General features: G+C 39.9%; 4 protein-coding genes across 4 annotated transcripts; 1 reads left to right on the top strand and 3 right to left on the bottom strand.

Moving 5' to 3' along the window:
• Positions 1 to 904: 904 nt before the first annotated feature.
• On the bottom strand, positions 905 to 6,363 carry tatdn2 (TatD DNase domain containing 2). Its single transcript, XM_056387304.1, has 7 exons — positions 6,121 to 6,363; positions 4,955 to 5,264; positions 4,407 to 4,835; positions 3,081 to 4,097; positions 2,756 to 2,883; positions 2,041 to 2,224; positions 905 to 1,487 (listed from the first exon to the last, which is right to left on the bottom strand). The coding sequence occupies exons 2-7, from the start codon at positions 5,252 to 5,254 to the stop codon at positions 1,347 to 1,349; spliced, it is 2,199 nt and encodes a 732-aa protein (XP_056243279.1). The 5' UTR covers positions 5,255 to 5,264; positions 6,121 to 6,363; the 3' UTR covers positions 905 to 1,346.
• Positions 6,364 to 6,641: 278 nt separating this feature from the next.
• Positions 6,642 to 8,685, bottom strand: LOC130186152 (uncharacterized). Its single transcript, XM_056402943.1, has 6 exons — positions 8,358 to 8,685; positions 8,131 to 8,209; positions 7,947 to 7,995; positions 7,694 to 7,807; positions 7,489 to 7,608; positions 6,642 to 7,267 (listed from the first exon to the last, which is right to left on the bottom strand). The coding sequence occupies exons 1-6, from the start codon at positions 8,555 to 8,557 to the stop codon at positions 7,212 to 7,214; spliced, it is 618 nt and encodes a 205-aa protein (XP_056258918.1). The 5' UTR covers positions 8,558 to 8,685; the 3' UTR covers positions 6,642 to 7,211.
• Positions 8,686 to 9,126: 441 nt separating this feature from the next.
• vhl (von Hippel-Lindau tumor suppressor) lies at positions 9,127 to 12,210 on the bottom strand. Its single transcript, XM_056363426.1, has 3 exons — positions 11,729 to 12,210; positions 11,414 to 11,536; positions 9,127 to 10,456 (listed from the first exon to the last, which is right to left on the bottom strand). Exons 1-3 carry the CDS (start codon positions 11,913 to 11,915, stop codon positions 10,263 to 10,265), a joined length of 504 nt encoding a protein of 167 aa, XP_056219401.1. The 5' UTR covers positions 11,916 to 12,210; the 3' UTR covers positions 9,127 to 10,262.
• Positions 12,211 to 12,550: 340 nt separating this feature from the next.
• On the top strand, positions 12,551 to 15,178 carry LOC130160722 (vasopressin V2 receptor-like). The gene is made up of 3 exons (XM_056363415.1): positions 12,551 to 12,787; positions 13,010 to 13,892; positions 14,132 to 15,178. The coding sequence occupies exons 2-3, from the start codon at positions 13,049 to 13,051 to the stop codon at positions 14,332 to 14,334; spliced, it is 1,047 nt and encodes a 348-aa protein (XP_056219390.1). The 5' UTR covers positions 12,551 to 12,787; positions 13,010 to 13,048; the 3' UTR covers positions 14,335 to 15,178.
• Positions 15,179 to 20,677: the final 5,499 nt, after the last annotated feature.

Below are 20,677 nucleotides of genomic sequence, written 5' to 3'. Positions count from 1 at the left end.
ATTGTAAAGTCAGACTCCCCCATTCTATCAGACGAAGTACTCATGTTCATACCTATATGATGTTCTAATGTTATCCAGAATTAAAAACCCCTATTCTTTACCAGTAGAGAATGTACTGTACAATCAGTCCTTATTTGTCTTCAGAGACGTCAGTGCTCGTAAGAATAAAGCATCGATTGAAGTTTTGTCTCTCCGTCTAATCTATGAGTGGGTCTTTGTCAAAAAATAATTATCTGGGGTATGTTTTTTTCCTTTAAATTGAGAGTGCTTTCTCGGTTTCAAATGTTGTGATATACCTCTTTAATATGCTAGCAAAAAACAACAGAGAGAACTTCCTGTTCAAATCTCAGAAACTAGGTCAAACACAGCAAAGCACATACTGCTGTGATGCTGTGTTGTTTCCTTCAGTAAGCACAGATATACAACCATGAACATCTTGTGCTCTGGCCTACATTATGGAAAAGGATGTGAAACGCCTGGAAACAGGGCTTTCATTAGCAACCTGGCAAAAGGAGAATTCGGTGTATTTTAACACATCCCTCTTGTCAAACCTGATACACAAGAGACACATCTATTCATCTACCATTAATCTAGTCTTCATACTCTAACCACCAAGATATGTCACAAGAAAGCCAGGCTAATCATTCTCAAAATAAAAAGCACTCAAGCCAAATGTGTGTGATAAACACGGCAGTATCAAAGCAAGCTAATGGACAAGTCTCACAGCCTCATCCTTTCTTCAATAAAGACTCAGCTTTGCTCAAGGCAAGCATCACACGTGTTTACTTCACTACGTTACAGACGATATTTTTCTCTCTTCATTTTACATTTTCAAGTGCTCTTCCATCAGCACTTATGTACATTAAGGAGTAAATCAATAAACCGTAATGATAAAATGAAGAGGCCGGGTTAAGGGCTTTTAATATGTCTGCGCTATCACACGACTACACAGTGGCCAAACAAGGCAAACAACCAGACAAATTAGAACAAGCTAAGGAAACACAGCAAGAACAAAAACTTAAAAGTAGAACTTCTTAAGAATTAATTTCTATGATGAAAAACGCCATAAAATATGAACACACAAACAATAATTTACTGTATCTCTGTCAGACAAGAGACGTTTTCATTTCAGTCCGTTTTTTTCTTAATTCAGTGAAAGCCCAATATGTGAATATTTCAGGATGTTTAAAATGAGACTGCTCCTCCATACTCCAACATCTCTATGCGGAGGATTGATAAACCTAAAACAAAAAGCTGCATAAAATGTTTATGTGTCAAACCACCTGAAGAACACTGATTCTTTCTCTTCTCTCTGGCTAGTTTGTAATCCATTACCTCTCTAAAGATCATATTCCGTAGAGCTGAGTGGTGTTGTTTCGGACGGTGGCGAGGACTGTGGCCATGTCTTCTCCCTTCAGCAGGCTCAGCTCCTGCAGAGTATGGATGCCCATTCCCGGATGTGAAAACCGGCAGACATCTTTACTCACCTGTTAGAGAGTAAGACACACTTTTATGTACGTAGGCAAAATTTAGTGGACAAGGAGAGCACTGCAAATCTAACAAAAAAGGGGTTCATACAAAAGTTGGGCTATTATGTTACGTTATGTAATAAATGGTCAATAATATATATTTTGTACCAATGATCAATATCTGGCTAGCTTGTTTCTTTGTCCAATTCTTGGCATTGAAAACATTTTCAGATGGTATTTAGACCATCATAGGATGTTCAAACTAAAACCAAGACTAATACACAAGTCTATTCAATTTAGCAACACCTTATGGCAAAAAGGTCCACAATACTTGTTCAATAGAAGGGGAAACTCAAGAACCCATTCATCTTTAAAATGAAGATTTAAAAAGCATAATTATCCAGTAACATTATGAGAAATGTAAAGAAGCTGAACAGGACACAAAGTGACTTCAGGCTATAATTAAATTAGTAAATTAATAATTAATTAATAAAGATTCTGGGGAAAACCCTGCCTCAACAGTGACATTAAAGCAGTGTTTTGGTTTTTATAGGCATTCCTTTAAATGTACCTGTGTTGGCAGGAAATAAGGTGCATCTGTCTCCAACACAATGCGGTTAAGAGGAATCTGGCGAACAGCATCTCGGGCTTCGGTGGCTCTGGAGTAGGTGATTAAGGCAGTGAAGCCCACATACAAGTTGGGGAACTCTGTCAGGAACGGCTCAATCACTGGATAACTGTTTGTGAAACAGTGCCTGGAAACGTAAATATTAAAAGTATTCAAGAAAGAAAATTCAAAGATTAAATGTGCAACAGTTTGAAAATCCTTAAATCAAATCCTCAAGATCTCAGTCCAAGTTGGTTTGGAGCAAATTTGCGAAATTAATCTGCTGCTGAAAATGACTGTTGTTTTCTAGATGCAATTTTTGATGGACAATCACAGTCAGCACAAACCGCACTTACAAATATATTTTGCTTTGCAAATTTAAGTCCTTTAATGTGAAGCAAACAGTAACACTGGATTACATGCTGCATAATTTCTCTTCCCATAATTCCCCTCAATCCCTGTGTTGGTAGGCAGTTTGAATGCTGCACAGGAATGATGGACTCCAACAATGAAAACTACTATATAGAGAGATAAAGATAACAAATAGTATCAAAATCTTAGGGATTATAACTTTAAATGGAACAGAAATACTGCCTTTATAACATTTTTCATGTTGATAGAGAAGACAAAAAATGTGATGTAAAATGAGAATAATTAGTCATTGTTTTCCTCCGCACACCTGTGAATTTTGTAATCCCTAGGAATACACTTCTTCATGATCGGCAGTAGGTCATCATCTGCGTCCCTACAATGGATCACCAGAGGCTTCTGCATGGCCACTGCCAAACGCAGCTGACGCTCAAACACCTTCTCAGAGAAGCAGACAAAACAAAACAAAACACGAACCACAACATTCATTATTATTTTACAGTATCATTATTTCATTCAACATAACACATTTCAGACGATTTCAAAATGATAATTAATGCCTATCTAGTTCAAGACAAATTGTTACTGGATTAAAAACTTTTACTTAACTGGGATCATGTCAAATAAGACCTTACCTCTTTTTGCCTGGAGGTGTCAGTTGAGTTTTTGTGTGAGTAGTCCAGCCCCATCTCACCAAATGCCACAGCTTTTGGATGTCGCATGGCCATCAGTATGTTGCGTTCATGGACACTTGAGTAATCTTTGGCAAAGTGGGGGTGGCACCCAAATGCCCCCCATACCATGTCTTCAGTAAGCAAACCTTCCCACAGGGCCTCCTTCACCATGATGCCTGGGTTGCAGAAGTCTGCAATACAGCCTCGAAACTCTGACGGAAAGCTGCTCTGGTACCGCCTTCGAAAACTGCTGAATGTCCCGCGGAAGCCAAGTTTTCCATAGAGCATGTCTATATGGCAGTGTGTGTCTATGAAACCAACCTGATTGACCTGATTGTAGGGGTAACTGGTCCACACAGGTTTTGCCCCCAGGGACAATCTTCTCTTAGGAGTGCCACCATGAGTAAAAGCGTAGGGGGGGTAATGGATGTTGGAGCCAGCATCTGACCACCTGCGTGTGTTTGTTGAGTTCAAGTAAGGGTTCGATACTTCTCTATTTGAGTACAGCGGGAGGGCAAAAGGATCCGATAAATTGACCATAGAGCTGGAGGAGCGAAAATTCTCAGTCTTAACTCTGGATGCCTTTGAAGGGCCAGTGTTTGGTGTTTGGGGCTCCTTAGATGAGACAATAACTGTCCTCTGTGACGGCATGAACGGCATCTTCGTGTACTCAGCAGCTGCATGGAAGGGTGCAGTGCTTTCATTAGTGGACAAAAAAGAGAGAGAGGAAGTTGAACCTCCCTGGTAATTCACCAAAGGACTTTGGTGTTTTTGGCTGACAGAAGAGCCTTTCTGAGGAGTCGTGAAGCAAGACCAAGATTCTGGGATATACTCCAGAGCAGGGAAGGATGAGTTACAGTCTTCAGCTTCTGCCTCATATTTTGTATCAAATAACTCATCTTGAGAGGTTGTCTCTACAACCACAGAGTCATGTGCCAAGAAACCCTTGGGAGAATCCTCTCCTTTTAGCACAACACACTGAAAAACATAATAGTGGAACAATTACAAAAACATATCCCATTCCCCTTCAATTTTCAGTGCCTTAATAATTATTCTATCATCACAACATTTTAAGGATATTAGTTTCCTGGCTTCAGTACAAATGTGGTCACTTTTTTCAAAAACACTAAAATCATTAGCTAAATGAACAAAATTTACATCACAGACAAGAAAAATAACGTAGGACATGCAAATAAATGTTTTAAGTTATATATAAGCAAAATAAACTACAAGAAAAGAGTAAAAAAAGAGAAACAGAAAATGGTTCTTAGGAGTTAGGAGACTTACCCTTCTGTCTGTTTTTGGCACAGAGCTGTCATCCCGGGCTTGTGTGTCCTCAAACACCTGTGGGTGGGACCATTCATCTTCCTGGACAGTCCTGTTGTCTCTGGATTTATACTCAGGTTTGACCGAGGAGGGGTTAATATTTATGACAGTTCTGTCAAGTGATGTTGGACTGTGCACTTCAGTCATCACAGGTGACGATACAGGTTGCAAAGATGGGCTGTTAGTGTCAGTCCTGGGGATGTTAGAAGTGCTGCATCCTGCATTTATGCTGCCAAGGGCAGCCATCACTGCTTTCCTGTAGATAGCCTTTGATCCCTCCTCTGGCGTCCTATCTTTCTTTTTCAAGATGAAAGAATGAGACAGAGGTGGTGATACTTGCTGGCTCTCTGTGGATTCCAGCTGCTTGGGTGAGTTGTCCATAGGTTTTTCCTGACAGTTATGGTGCAACAGGACAGATCAATTGTCATTTCATCACAAGAACTGAACATAATGCATGAGACAGCCTATTTGAGACAACGGACAGAGCCAGGTTTACAGTAAAGATTTACCTTTGAAGTTATGAATGTCTCAAAATGTTTCTTGGAAAGCTTCCTTAGCTTAACTTTGCCTATGGAGGGTGTGCTTTCACCAAGAACCTCTGCTTTCCTCTTCGGAGTGTCCAGACATAGAGCTCCCAGGCCCTCAGGTCCTGGAGAGTCACTGAGGGGCAGAGTGTCTGAATATTCATTTGGTGACATATTCCAGCGTGAGGGTGTGTCTGATCCAGCATCCCTCCTCTGAAGATGTGTGGGTGAGGTGACTACAGTTTTTAACCACTTGAATGTCAACTTCTTTCTGCTGCTCTCCATGTTGAAGATCCTAATCAAAAATACAATTTGAAAAGGAATAAGCACACCTCATCAAGGTGAAAACATGAAAGCATCACTGTTAAAATATTAAAGTTGAAAATGCCACAATCAGTCAATATACTAGATGAAAAGGATATGTCTGTCCCATGACCAGTTTAGTTAGTAAATTGAGACCTAAACAACAGTCACAATAAGTAAATATATACTATTTACTGAAAAAGTGCATCTTCTCGTAACTTCCCTAAGTCTAGGTTTGCAACCAAGGGTGACCATTCATTTTCTTATTGTGTTATCCATTCACAATCGGTACAATTACTCCTGTATTTTCTTTTAACCGTCTCTTATGGCCTTTGTGAAATGAATTAGCACGTGATTACCCCTGGGTCTATTAAATCCATTTAAATTGCTTTGAAAATACAGAAAATTTAAACAGTATGGTGCACTCCAACATATCACACCGCCAACACTTGGTATGTCCATCAATTTTAGGCGCTCAGAAGTGGGAAAGTACGACATTGAAAGTAAGACCTAGTTTTAACCTTACTGATTTGGTGTGCAGCAGTATTTTAGTAAATTAGTCTGACCTGGCTTCGGTTGAAAAGACACAGAAACTGTACGGACACTCTTGAGGTTTTGGTAATGCATGAGGCCTTTAGCTTAGCATCCGCACTTTAACCAATTAACTGCTAACATTAGCTATTTACCCTTGTTTAAACTGCAGCTCATGAAGTAAATGTTCTAGCGAGCTACGACAAGACGGTTGATGGTTGCTTTTATTAAGACTTTACACTTGTTTATCACACAAACTGTTCGCTAAATAAACTACATTAATTTAACTAACTAATGTTGAGGTGTTTTTAAATTACCGTTTCCGGCTCGGCGCCTCGGCAAAGTGACTGAATGGAAGGTCAGGTGTCACTTTGTGGGACGATAAAGCCAATCTCTGCCCGGGAGATTCAACAATTTCTTGTTAACAAAGTTTCTGAACAAAAACAAGGTATGAAAAAGTGTCTTTGGCATATTAAAATTAGATTGTATTGCAAAAAAAAAGACTTTAAATAAACCGCTAGATGGTGGTAAACGACCGTTTGCCCGCAACCAAGCGACCAGATTAGGACACATCTCGCGATATCAATTATACCAACGAGGTTTTAGTTATGAGCGAAAACACCTGTCGCTTAGGTACATATAGGTACAGATAAAACGTAAATGCAAAGTGTAAATGCAGCAAACGTTAAACACAAAGTCCATTTCAAGCTCAGACGCTTGTTCAACCTACATTAAAATGTATGGTGGTTAGCTCACTGTAGCCATGGATGGATGAGTGATCAAGGCGACTAATCCACGTTCAAAAGGCAGCAGAGGATATAGGATTTTAAAACTGTGTTTAATGGTCAGCAGGGGGCACACCTTACAAGTAGGCTGCTATAAGTTAAACAATACCAAAGGGGTGTATTTTTCCATTTCCCTACTAGATACATATACAAATTAACCTGAAATAGTCGTCGTCATGGTATATGCCAAAAGCATAAGAAGCAAAAGAATGTAATAATAATGGGACACTTTATTGAGCTCTGCAGGAAAACGTCCTCCAGCTCAAAGTGAAGGATCACATGGTACACTGTATAGGCCTATAAGAGCTCCAGTTGAGATGTTCATAAAGTTTATAAAGTTTTTTTTCCTTACTTCAGCATACAGTAGTTACACATGGCATTAAGCACATCATTGCAATGACTACATTTCTTGTGATTTACAAGTTTAGCTACTCCTTCAAACTGACAACATTTTCACTGAAAGGCAAGTCCCTCTTCAGGTAGTGAAAACTGCATCTTGACAGCTTCTTAACTGTAAAGTGATAGAAGGTTCATTATAAATAATAACCTCAGAGTGAAATCATATGATTTTAAGTAACTAAATCTGTACAGAGGGTTGAAATAATGTTAGTAACTCTTTTTTGTCAGACTTTTGGTAATCCCAGAGAGGTCTTGTAGGCACCAAAGCTGTATCCTTTACCTGTAAAGAAGGAATAAAGGAATAAATGCATCAGTCCTCTGGCCATTAAATAAAACAGTCAGAATTAAAAGGAAGGGATGGCTGACGAGCAGAATCAGCAATGACAGATTTAGGGTATGGCTCTCACGCTTCTCCACCACATGAGCTTGTGAATGTCACACCAAGCTGATACTTATTATAAGTAACATGTTGTTGCAGTCAAAGCTTGGATCAGTACTCACATGTTGAGCCCTTCTTCTCCATGACCCAGTAACAGAAGCCCCTCCTGGCACGGTCATTAAACACATTTCTGTACTGAGGCATGTTTTGTGGTGAGGTTTTTGGTGCGTCATGATGGATGCCTAAAAAAGAACATATAATTGAACACAGCTAGGAAGCAAATAAGAAAAACAAAAATCATTAAACACTTGCTAATGTGGGACTTACTGTATCCTTGCACCATTGAGGGAATATGATCAATAACTGCAGCTCCATCCTGAGTGAGAGGAGGTAACAGGCTGCTGGTAGTATGGTTTTGAACACGTTCATGTGATTCATACCCTAGGGCATATAAGAAAACCAATTTGGGAGCAAATTTTCCTTGGTAACATACAGTATGTTCAGAGTTCTGTCGTGATTGAACTGTACTCTCCTATTACCTCCCAGTTTTACATTATCTATTATGATCATTTGTACAAACCTGTGTCCTTCAACAAGGCAGCCTGAACTGATGCAAGATAACCTGGTGCCTAGTTGGGAATAATGTGCATAGTATCACAAGAATACAAAGTGGTTTGTGTTTTTGTTATTCATCAATCAAGAGTGATATTAGTCTGTATATGACTTTGTAAATAGAGAAGGGGTTTTTCTTTAGCTCATCTTACCATTGTTTTCATTTTGCTCCAGTGATCTGTCTGGAGATGTGGAAACATCACTGGGTGACTCCTTGGCCAAAATGTCATGCTGGTGAAGAAAATGGAAGGATCATGATTATTAGTCTCTGTATAGGTTACCATCACATCAGCCTCAACCCTGGATCCCAGCTGCAAAACAAATACTGAACGTGTGTGTGAGACAAAGAAAAAGCTCTTGACAGTGATAGAGGACTTACTGCTCTTGCCTGAAACGACTCGAGTCCCATGTTTTTTGCTTTTCTCCTGCCTGCATGTTCCTGATATTACCGCATCCGGTTCCCCTCATCTCACATTCACAAAGATAGGTTGTGTTACTTTGTCGCTTAGTAACATGTTTAGCAACAGGACCCCTGCTGCGAAAACCTGGAGCTGGTTTTAATTTCAGATTCTGACACATCACTTGGAATAGACATCCATATGTAGTCTGTCTGTGAGCTTGTACAGTCAGGCTTGTACAAGTGTTAATTATGTTAAGTTATTCAGCCTGTACAAAGATTGATATATTACAGAGAAGTTTTATGGGTATTTCTCCACAGTTGCATACTTACAAATAATGATGTTGCTTTAAAACTGAAAAATGTGCTGCTTCATTGTATATTGTTGACATTAATCAGTTTACATGTGTATATATATATATATATATATATATATATGTGTGTGTGTGTGTGTGTGTGTGTATGATTCCTAATATACACTCTCAATCATCCAACTGAGTCATGTCTTGTATTTAATAGTATCTCGTGTTGTCAGCACAGGTACTGTTGGGTTTCGTTATACTTAATATCCAGAGAGAGAGTAACTATATTTCTAACAAAGTAAATGGAAGTAAGTTTTTCAATGTAACTACCCCTACCTCTGAGAAATTACAGGTAACAATTTCATGATGTTTTTAGGTTCATTGTTTCATAGTTTACATTCACTTGCTGTACTTATGTCTGAGCAAATAAAAATCCTCTTCACAGCACGTTTCAACCAGTAAGAAATATATCTTTCATTTATTTTGTACACAAATAAACAATGAAAATCGTTCAGATATAGGTATGAATGAAGGCATGAATTTAAAACAAGGTCACAGAAGAACAAAAGAGGAAAAGAACAACGAAGTAGGCAAAAATAAAATTAAATCTCCTCAGTCACAGTGTTTCACAGCCTAATCTTAAAAACCGTAAAGTCAATTTATAACTTTGTTCTACCCATGGCAAATTAGCAGCAAGACAAAACTTTAGAAGAGACCCTGCCCATTTGTAGTCGTTGGTATATTCTGACAAAAAGTCTGCATTTACCAGAATAGGCTAACTTGGAAAATGCAACTATAGTCACTCAACAGATTTCCAGACATAAAGTGCTAAAGCTGAAGAACAATGATGATTGCTCAACAATTCAGTTTCTGCTGGCTTTAATAGCTAGTATAACAAAGCAAGATGTTTTTCATTAAACTGGCACTTTCAGTCATTCTCCATAATATTAACAACATATATCTCCCTGGAACTCCAGTCAAATGTAACTATACACTTTAGTTTCCTCTATAAATTGTGATATTGTGAATTGGACAGAAATTCAACTACAACACTGATTCCATGACAAAAATATTCTTATGAGTTCTGTCTCGTGCAAAACAGATCGATGGGATTTTTTTGGGAGTTAATGTATGACTGTATTTTGCAGAATAAAGAAGAGCGTAACATAATTAAGTAAGTATTAAAGGCTAAAATTTCTCCATTTCTCAAGTGGCCTTTGAGGAATAAACATCAAAATCCTTAGATAACATTTTAGAGTGCAAACAATACTTTTCCATAGAAGATACTGTCATCACATTATATAAAAACTCCACTTATTGAAAGGAAAAAGCTACATAATTTTTTTCTACTGAGAAAGACATTTGCTAAAGCCAGTGAGGGAAAATGATAAACAGGCAGCGGATCAATTTGGTCTAATTGCAGCAAATGTAAGATCTCTGGTGACGTCTGGTGCAACAGCCACGGACACATCCAAGAATTACCTTGATACATTTTATCTTCTTTTTCAGTATGTCTTGTCTTTTTGATGCGCTGTACAGTAATGCTGTCCAAAAGTGATCAACGTCCATGCAGTTTCATGTCATGTCATTCCTCCTGGCCTTGGATCCTCTCCAGCAGATGCTGCTCTACTCGCTGGTTCATGCGGTGCAGATCTTTCAGCACACTGGGCTGATCTTCCAGCTCCTCATGGAGACACCGTGCTATTTCCAACCTCCTGTAGTCTTCTGGTCGCACAAGACGTCGAATAACCTGAAGAGCACGATCCTTGAGGCTGTAAACTGTATGAACCAATCAAATGTTTACAATATGTTAAGCAAAGACCGTTTTTCGAATATGTTTCACTTCACTTTAAATCATTACAACAACAAATTGATACCAGTGTAAAGGAGAAAAAGAAGACCTGAGTGGATTATGGTAAATCAAATTGTATGTGTTCTCATAGAGATGTGGCAGGCTTGTGTTTGGTTTCAATTGCCACAATGAACACAGCGTGAAAACCACAAGTTTCTTAAACATTCACACACCCTCAGTCAACATCCACACTGCACTCTTGACAGTAATTGGTCTGTATGGCACGTGACTTGCCGTGTTCCTTTATGTGTACATAAAGACCTAATTCAATAAGGGCTAATTATTAGGAGGTACATACAGAGATATTAATAATTTTTGATTTAGTTACTTACTAAACTTACATCAGAAATCGTACACATTACTTATATAACATAGTCCCTGAATTAAATTCCTGTCAATCAAGATTATGTGGTCTGTGGCATGCAAAGCTTTAGAAAATTCAAAAATCACTGAGGGACTCTCAGTGAAAATCATTCAAAGCTAGATCTGTGGATAATTTAAGGGATTTCTGGATCTTTTAATATAATTTTGTGAAATTTTGAGCACCACAAGCCAAATGCCTTTCATATGTTTAATTGCAGTGTGTCTTAGAACACTGCCAGATAAAACCAAATATACATGTATGACCACATAAAACTAAGGCCAAGTAGAAAATGCTATTACTATTTATGTAATTTGGCCATTTAAACCATCAGAGTGGAAACACAGTGCTGTAATCAATGGCAATATGAAAGCTGTTCAAAATGCATAAATATGACTTAGTCTGGGATTTGCTGCCAGTCTAAATGTGTTCAGAGGCAGGTTACAGTCTAACGGGCTTATTACACACTGCATCATAAATACACTTTGATGGATAATATTTTAGGTAATTTGGCTAATCATACCTGGTAAAGTGATATTAGCAAATGTAGCATTTCCACCCTCTGTTGGTTTAGGAAGAAACAGCTCTTTGCTGTTCACCTTAAGTGGCTCATCAGTCTCTGCATCCCTAAACATCCACGGGTGACCTGGGAAGAACATGCAAATAAAACACTTTTAAAAAATAGTTGGTACTACACAACCTACTGGTGAAAATACTTCGTCGACAACAGACCCGCTATTTAAACAGCAGATCGAGACATCAATACTCGATGCTCAAATCTGAGACAAAGTAGCCAACGCTTATTCTAAAAGTTGTTATACTGGAAGAGCTGCGTTACCGACGAATGTGTTCATTCTCCGTCCCGTGCCTGGCTGTATGACATGGTACGGCTGAGGTTCCCCGCGGTAATCTATCCACAGTGGTCGCACCACACGGGGAGTACGGTTACAGAAGACAGCATTGATTTGTATTTGGGTGTTCAGGGAGCGGACAAGGGGAAGAGACTGCTCTCCCTCTTGAGGCATCGGTAGCAAATTCACCTCCAAACTGTGGGCGCAACGAGATTAGCCGTTTAGCTAAAGTTAGCTAGCAGCTAGCTAACAAGATATCCATAAATGAAGCCCGTTGTCGACCCCGGAGATTGTCGAATTTCTGAGGCGTGTCACAAACTCAGTCCAGTTAGATTGTGTCGTTCATAAAACCGACTACTAGCAACTTCTTCATAACACTGCAGCGAAGAAACGGTCTCTTGTTACATCTTCTTCTCAACTATTTTGTTTACTTTTTCTCTTCCGGTAAGATAGTGAGACGTCAAACTCTTTTGGACTGTGATTGGTCGAGGGAGGCATGACGACATCTCTGTGTCACAGATGATACGTTTCATACGTGACTGTGGGAAGCAAGAAAGAAAATAAACAGAACTTTATCTGAAAACAGAATTAATTACTTAACGTTATTAATCGTCAATCAATCATTTACCAATGCTTTACTGACCAGTAATGAATAAAAACAACTTTTTGCTTGCCAGGTTGTGGAGAATCCTAAACCAGCATCATGACACTTTACCAGCTAATTCATTCTTGACAGCAGTGTCTGTAGATACCCACATTAAAGTACATTTATATGGTATTTGTACTTAATTTAAGAATTTCCATTTTCTGATATCTTGTTTTTACTCAATTAGGCCACATTTCAGAGACATACTGTACCTTTACTCCAGTACATGAATGAATGTAAGCTCCACCCAGTTTTATCCCCACATAAAACACAGGGGCACAGCTGTAGAGACCTTCCTGAGCACGACCACCCTCAGCTCCAGAGATTATTCCCAACCTGAACTCGACCTCAACAGCTTCAATTTACCCTCAATAATATTTGAACATAACTATTTATAAAGGTAGGTAGAAATTAAATGCCTTGGTATTTTGATAGGGCAACATAAACTTTTCCTCAGAATGAAAAGTGTCAGTAATATTGTAGTAACAGACCCGGTTATGGCATATAGTAAAATACAGAAGTTTTAAGAATAATTTGTATTTTGGAACAAAAAGAGTTTCTGTATAATTAGGTTAAATGTTTTTTTGTTTTTTTTTTAATTCCCTGACTGTCTGTTTTTCAGTCAGTTGGCAGGTCTGAACTCTTTCACAATCCAAGCACTATGCGTCCTCTGAATGGCAGTGGCTTTGTGGATGCGGAAGACGTGGAGAGAGATGAGAGTCTGGCCAAAGCGGAGATCGCGCTGCTCAGTGTCATCTTCGTCAGCGCCTCCATCCTCAACACCGCCGTGCTGCTCGTCCTCTGGAGACAGCGCAAACAGATGTCCAGGATGCGCGTCTTCGTGTTTCACTTGTGCCTGGCGGACCTGGTGGTCGCTTTCTTCCAGGTGTGCCCGCAGCTCATGTGGGAGATCACAGACAGATTTGTCGGGCCAGACCTGGTGTGCCGCCTGGTGAAGTACCTGCAGGTTCTGGGCATGTTCTCGTCGACTTACATGATCGTGGTGATGACGGTTGACAGATACCAAGCTGTCTGCAACCCAATGGTGAAGTTCCAGCGGGCACGCACGAGACTGAACATCCCTGTATGCGTCGCCTGGGGGATCTCTCTGCTGGGCAGCCTGCCACAGGTTTTCATTTTCTCACAGGTCGAGGTTGCACCTGGTGTGTTTGACTGCTGGGCTAAATTTATCCAGCCATGGGGACTGCAGACTTACATATCCTGGACCACGCTGGTCATATTCGTTTTACCTGTTATTACAGTTGTTGTTTGCCAAGTGCGCATCTGCCGGGCCATCCACATCAACCTGTACCAAAAGACCCAACAACGGGGCAGCGAGGGTCTCCCTCTGCCATCCAGAGCCAGCGGTGTGGCCGGCATGTCCAAAGCCAGGGTCAAGACGCTGAAGATGACTGTGGTTATCGTGTTGGCTTATATTGTCTGCTGGGCTCCCTTCTTCACTGTGCAGCTTTGGTCCGCCTGGGACACACACGCGCCAAAAGAAAGTAAGTTATTACGAATTTCTGACTTGTACTCTGTTTGATTTGGATCTTTTTTTTCTTCTTTAATGTGTATTTTAATTTGGTTTTCTTTCTAAATACATGTTCACTAATTATAAAGGCTAAAGTTGGAGTCTCGCTGTCCGAGAAGTGCGTAATTACGCGCAAAACCCATAACATCTTAACACATATAATGACACTTTATTGCAACACTGTGACGCTTTGCTCTTCTCCTGTCCTTCCAGCTGTGACTTTCACCATCCTGATGTTGCTGGCCAGTCTGAACAGCTGCGCGAACCCCTGCATTTATCTTCTGTTCAGCGGTCAGTTTCCCAAAAGCCTGCTGACACTCCTTTGCCCACGGCAGTCAAAAGATTCAATGCATGAGGAGGCGACGCTGGTCAGCACGTTGTACATGAGCTTTAAAAACGTCTCTGAGTCCAAATGAGGGCCATGGAAAGGGGGAAAACCTGTATATGGAAAAGCGTGCGAAGTCGGTGCGTGTTACGGAGCTGCCTCTGAGCTCTCTCTCTGTACTTGGACAGAAGATGTGAGGACAGGACATACTGCGTCTCTCTGGGTCTCTGACATATTAAAATATGGTTTGTCATTGAAGCAGTCCTCCATGAGTGAGACCAGCGCTCCAGATGTTGCGGGATGTTGACGGATGACAAAAGCAAGTGGGGTTTTGTTGGACTATTAGAGGCAACACAAGTAATCAGTGTAGGCTCTGTAAATCGTTGGTTTGGTTCGTGTAATCACTTTGTTATGACTGTGACAGTTTGTGATACAAAAATATTCTTCACATCTAATAGAAGCTGGGTGTGGAAATCAGAAACACGTTTGCATTTTCAGACAGATTCAGTGACTGAATTTCCGATAAAGCGGTTCAGGAACTTAACTATTATTTATGTTATTCTGTGTTTTGGCAAAACTGGCATCTTGCATCAGTGGAATTGGGGTAAATGCCAGTAACTATACAACAGTTCATTAAATTATACCACAGTCCTTTGAGCTGAGCTCAAAGACCTAAATGTATAAGATACTGTATCTATAGCTTTATTTTCCAAAAAGAAAGCAAGCACAACTGTGTTTTCATGAATACAGAATAGATAAAAACATATTGTTTAAAGCTGATGCAACACGTGCCTGCCTCAAAAAATTGTAACATGTCTTTATTTAAAAATTGTGAGATACATTTATCACTTCTATAAACAATCTCTCCCTCTTAGAATCAAACAGTCACAGGAGTGACTCTATTTGTAAAATATTGTTTATGCTATAAATGTGGATTAAAGTCATATTCTCACAACTGCTCTGTCTTTTTACACGTTTACATAAATGTTATACACAATGTGTATTTTTGAAAATCCAAAAATGACAAATTAAGAGCATAGTTATGATAATAATATTCAAAGACAATTTACCATAAGGTTGTTTACAATGAGCCACCTGAGGTTAAGTTGTGATAATTCTCACTGAAACAAGGGCCACACTGTCTACGCTGTGAATGTATCTTTCCAGTATATATATATATATATATATATATATAACAGTATGTAATGAACCGATATTAGCCAGATTCAAACCTGGTGTATATCACATATGGTGTTTGCAGTAACTGCAGGGCGACACTTAGTCTGAGCATGAAGGATTTTCACATCGAAGGAGCAGCATACCAAAGACTGACACAGCCTGAAAAATGTTACACAAGCACACAGCACATATACAGGGAACATGGCCTTTTTATTTTCAGCTCCATCCAGGTGAGTACAAATGAGGATAAAAATGCTTTTATCAATGTAAAAATGATTGTGATCAGGGCTTTAGGTCAAACCTGAAAATTAGTCAATGGCCATCATTTTCTTTCAGCTGTTATTTTGTCCAATTAGGAAACTAATGCTGTGTCATTAGATCAGATTGGAGGCAGGTCATTAGTATCTGTTGCCTTTGTGATAGTGTGAATATGTCCCACAGCAGCGAACAGATCAGTCTGCAACAAGCTTATGGGATGGTTTTTGTTAGTGTCACTGGGGCAGCTTCAGTTTCATCCAAGAAAGTTAATGTGGCTCATTATTTTGACCTTCGTGACCAGCAGTTATATAATCTCCTTACTGTGTGCAGTGCTATTGTTATTTTTGTCACTGCTATTGTTACGTGTCACCTGTTTTAGGTGCCACTTAGGATTTGTTTCATAAAGGAATGTTTCAACATCTTTATGATTATTAATAATCAAAATGTCAAAATAATCTGCAGCATATTACAACATGTTGTGCAGATGTAGCTTTTAGCTTCCTCCTGGTGAGGAATCCTTCTGATACCTTCTACACATGCAAGTCAGCGCTCTCGACTGGTTTTAGTACTAGAGAGGCAAAAAAATTGTTGAGCAGTCCTGAGGTTTGTCATTATAAAGGGCTTGAACCGAGATTGTGTTGCTGAAGAGCAGTCTACCCACAAACTACATTACTCTGCCAACATCAGTCTAATCTGTCTCCAGTTGCAGGGACACTGAACAGGAGAGGAACTGCTGACCTCTTGTAAATCAAATGAAGTCAAGCATTTCAGTGTTCCACTCCAGCGAAGTCAGGCACTTGTTGTAAGGAAAACTTGAACACCCACTGAGAACATGGATGGGTTATGAGAAAAATCAGCCCCTAGGCACAGACAGGCAAGAGACCCCAGAGCCCTCCTCCAGAGAACCCCCAGACTGATGAGGTTTTTGTCGTCCTTTTGTGTTTCTTTGTTGTTGTTTTGTGTCTTTCAATTGAGCTCTGTGACTTTCAAACACACCTGTTTGGTATCCATCCATGTTTGAGAGTAACTCCAGTCTCGATGATTTTGGTGGTTTGACATGGTTGAGGTAAACTTGCAGGATATGATTCACACAGGTCTGCACACAGGTAGTATGTGAGGTTTTGAAACTGTCCCTCTCTACAGTTCATAAGCACGTTCTGCATATATACTGTATATGTGGTACTGTGCAAATGTTTTAGTCACTTGAGATGAATATAACATTTATCTTATTTTGACTAAACTTTTTAGCTGTAGACTGGTTGGTTTCTGGGTATCTGGGGAAATAATGACACTGCCATGTCTAGTGGGGCCTTAACAATGGGGCCCCTTGACCAGAATGTTAATCCAGGCCATGCACCGACTGACCGGAGCTGCATCACTCTGTTGTTTCCCACACTTTGTTTTGATCTGTACGGTGTTGACTTTGCACAAGAAAAAGGTGAGAGCCTGGCAGTTTTGAAACCTAGTTTCAGAAGATAAAAGTTGAACATGGCCTTTTACCGGCTCCAAATAACACTCCAGTTACAGCCATGAACAAAACACACACTCCAGCATCCACTCACCATCTCCAGCGCTATCTTCTTCTTCATCCTCCTCTTCATTATCTGATGAAAGTCACGAGGAAGGTCCTACTTCTGCCGTGCTCGTCCTGCTCCTTTTTGTCTGCAGGGGCAAGGAGAGGATGCTGAAGACGTGAGACAGTTTCATTTAAAGACCTTACATCATGGCAAAAGTGAGTGTCGCAACATGACACAAGCTGGTCAGCCACCATCAGCGAGGTCTCTCACAGGTAGAAATCTCGCAGCAGACAGGTGTTTCCAGATGTGACATTCAAGCTGTTCTCCAGAATCACAAAGAGACAGGAAAGGTTGAGCAGATGAGAGACACATCAAGCTGACTTCTACAAGGATAAGAGTCTGTAGGCAACAGTGATGCACATGTGGAGGTTCCTTTGGGGCTGTATTTCTGTGAATGGAGGTGGGGGTCTAGTCAGAATTAGTGGCCTCCTCAAGGAGAACAGGTAGCTTCTTATCCATCACACAATCCCATCAGGGAGACGTATGATCCAAACACACAGCCAGAGTGATAGAGAGCTATCTTCAGAGACAAGAAGAACAAGGAGTCCTGCAACAGATGGTCTGGCCCTCACAGAGTCCTGATCTCAGCATCTCGGAGTCAGTCTGGGATACATGAGGAGACAGAAGACACTGAGACAGCACCATCCTAAGTTTGTGAATAGATGTCTCTGCCGTGTTCACTGTTCACTTTTCAAATGATTTTTTAAAAGAAACTTTGACGAAAACCTTTCCCCTTACTTTATTTTTTTTGTTTTTGTTAAAAGTCAGATTAAAGAATTATTAAATTTGAAAGTGACAAGTTTGTGTCTTTGTTGAGCTGCTTGCTGAACTGCTTACTGAGAGGTTTGTGTTGTCCACTGCCACCGTTTACTGTTGTCTTGACCACACAGAGAGACCATAAACAGCTGATTGTGCTTTTTTCACATTATTATTATCCTCATCAGACCCATGTGGTCACAATCAACTGCACATTCAACTAATTATATGTCAAACAAGCAGGAAATGTGACTGGATATACGTTTCATAATCAACAGGTCCAACAGACTTCTAATCCCTATTTCAATTTACTGCTCTGGATTGAGTCACGTTGTAAAGATAATTGGCCTTTTCCCCATGTGGATCCCTTTTTTTACATGGGCTGCTACCATTACCTGATTTCCCCACAGACATCAGTAATGTTTCATCTTTCATCTTTAAATAGCTGCTTTAAATAGCTAGGTTCAATCTGATTAATGAAATAATACAATTCAGCCTTGTGTCCAATTACTGGTAACCCCACACTCATAAAAAACACAAAGCTGAATAATGTTGTGTGGAGAAGAGAGCAGACAAGTCGACTATGTAAAGGATATTTCTCTAACTATTTGATCTCATTCCAGACATAAAACAGCATGTATTACTCAAGTTTGTTTCGCTGTATTAGACACATAGACATCTTTAGTTGGGATTAAATTGACAAGAACATTACATAAGCCCAAATAATTGTATCAGCCTGGCTTAAGACATTTTCTACAACATGCTCACTGGCTGTAATTGAAAATAATGATGCCTAATATGTGCTTGCATCACTTAAACACACGCACATGTTCACATGGACTGGTACAAATAAATGAATACAGTGACAAACATCTTACATCACACATAAATGAGCTTGTTAGAGCACACATCATCTTTATCAGCAGATGGAGTTTGCTCAGTTGTCACTGAGCTAAATATAGTCAGAGCACTTTTTGGATGTCTCCACCGTGCAGGGGGACATATTAAACTTGCTGTGTGATATGACCGAGGGCTTAAAGTGCGCAGAGAAACAGAGAGGTCGGTCATCTAAACTGCTCCATGACCGCTGAGGGAACTCTATCTGCTCGTGAAGACTATGAGATACAGTTGAGGGCTCCACAACAGGTGAGGAAGCGGATCTTGAATGTTGTTTTTGTTTTTGTTTCGCAAGGACAAGAAGGAACAGTTAAAGGGGAACTGCAACAATTTTACACATCAAAGTTTGATTCTTGGGGAGTACCACTGCATATGTGAAAAGAAGTAGTGTAAAGCCTCCAGTGTCTCCAGAGCTACATTGGATAGTACATACATAATACATTTTAATATCGCATCTGAATCTCTGACCAAACTGTCAGAGCTTGAGTTGCATTATGGGTAATGTAGGCACCATGTTGTCACAAAGTAGAAAAACGTGTCTGCTGCAGATATCTCTGCCTACCTCTGCGTCCAACACCCACCCCCCTTTGTTTTTTTTTTGTTTTTTTAAATGGTCAATGTTAGAGAAATGCAATGTTAAATCTGTGGAGTGGGCCCACTATTTTAAACCCAACATATACTGTATGTTGTTCTGGTTCTCCTGGCTTTTGTTGTTTAAGCCTCTAGAGCCATGACAGAAAAAAGTGTCACACTGGCCTAAGGAATAAAAATAAGCAAGCAGCTGTGGTAATGGTTAACACAGAATTGATCCTAAAATGTAAAATTACTATAGTTAGACCTGAGAAGACCAACATCAAAGAAGATCAAAAGTAGATCTTGAACAATTAGTCAGTTAAGTTAAGTCATCATTAAAATCATAGTTTGAGTAGGCTGTACAAGGCGCAGACACGTACCTGTCAAAAGCGGACGCTGAAGGAGAAGAGCAATGGCAGTGACACTGTTCGGGAAATTTACTCCATGGAAAAAATGATGGATCTGCTGAGAGTTAAAAGAAATGTTTTTGACCGGGAAATTGGAAAAGCGGGTAATTTGCATGAAACGTGATGCCAAACAAGTCACAGTTTAACTGTGGAATACCTGGAAAAGGGCTCTCTAATAGTTCAAGGTAAAGCACTAATTTAACAGCAAAAACACATACAAACTGTTTCATAAAGCAAGAAACTTTACTCGAGAGAAACAGATACAAAGACCGCTGAAGCCACAAAACAAGTCAAGATTATTATTGAGATATGAGAAATCACGTGTTGCACGTCTCAGACATTATCTAACTCTTTACTATAAATCCTCTTCTTTGAGGGACCCTCACGTTCAAGTCATCAGTGAAGCACAGTGGTCGACATGTCTCCTCTCCCACTCACAGAGTCTGATTAGACTCTCACTGTGTGAGCATACAAATGATCCTCCATCAACGTGTACCTGCACGAGAGATTAATACACTGCAAGCACATCGTATGCAAACACATGGAAGCACACAAGCACACTGAAGGCACATGTTGATTTGTTTGTAGATGCGAAGATTTACAAATTGTGAAAAGACATCACAGATCTCTGTTTACCTGCTTGTTAAAGCTCAATTCATCAGCTGGACAAGGGCTCTGACTTTACACACACACACACACACATACACATATTGCACTCCCTGCTCTGAGTGCCCTGCTGAAATATATTGAACATCTCTGGTGACAAACACATGAGATCAGAGGAGGG

This window comes from Seriola aureovittata, chromosome 2, assembly GCF_021018895.1.
Source record: "Seriola aureovittata isolate HTS-2021-v1 ecotype China chromosome 2, ASM2101889v1, whole genome shotgun sequence".
NCBI classification, from domain to species: Eukaryota; Metazoa; Chordata; class Actinopteri; order Carangiformes; family Carangidae; genus Seriola; species Seriola aureovittata.
This window is presented reverse-complemented; position numbering and strand designations above follow the sequence as displayed.

What these genes read in the sequence shown, in the direction of transcription:
- vhl (XM_056363426.1), bottom strand. Translation starts at nt 11,915, where the DNA reads ATGCCTCAAGAGGGAGAGCAGTCTCTTCCCCTTGTCCGCTCCCTGAAC. An exon ending in GAGAATGAACACATTCGTCG is followed by an intron (nt 11,537 to 11,728) that starts GTAACGCAGCTC and finishes TGTTCTTCCCAG; the next exon opens with GTCACCCGTGGATGTTTAGG. An exon ending in TGCTAATATCACTTTACCAG is followed by an intron (nt 10,457 to 11,413) that starts GTATGATTAGCC and finishes TGGTTCATACAG; the next exon opens with TTTACAGCCTCAAGGATCGT.
- LOC130186152 (XM_056402943.1), bottom strand. Translation starts at nt 8,557, where the DNA reads ATGTGTCAGAATCTGAAATTAAAACCAGCTCCAGGTTTTCGCAGCAGG. An exon ending in TGCCTTGTTGAAGGACACAG is followed by an intron (nt 7,808 to 7,946) that starts GTTTGTACAAAT and finishes TATATGCCCTAG; the next exon opens with GGTATGAATCACATGAACGT. An exon ending in CTCAATGGTGCAAGGATACA is followed by an intron (nt 7,609 to 7,693) that starts GTAAGTCCCACA and finishes GTTCTTTTTTAG; the next exon opens with GCATCCATCATGACGCACCA.
- tatdn2 (XM_056387304.1), bottom strand. Translation starts at nt 5,254, where the DNA reads ATGGAGAGCAGCAGAAAGAAGTTGACATTCAAGTGGTTAAAAACTGTA. An exon ending in AGACATTCATAACTTCAAAG is followed by an intron (nt 4,836 to 4,954) that starts GTAAATCTTTAC and finishes CATAACTGTCAG; the next exon opens with GAAAAACCTATGGACAACTC. An exon ending in ACACCTCCAGGCAAAAAGAG is followed by an intron (nt 2,884 to 3,080) that starts GTAAGGTCTTAT and finishes TTCTCTGAGAAG; the next exon opens with GTGTTTGAGCGTCAGCTGCG.
- LOC130160722 (XM_056363415.1), top strand. Translation starts at nt 13,049, where the DNA reads ATGCGTCCTCTGAATGGCAGTGGCTTTGTGGATGCGGAAGACGTGGAG. An exon ending in CACACACGCGCCAAAAGAAA is followed by an intron (nt 13,893 to 14,131) that starts GTAAGTTATTAC and finishes CTGTCCTTCCAG; the next exon opens with CTGTGACTTTCACCATCCTG.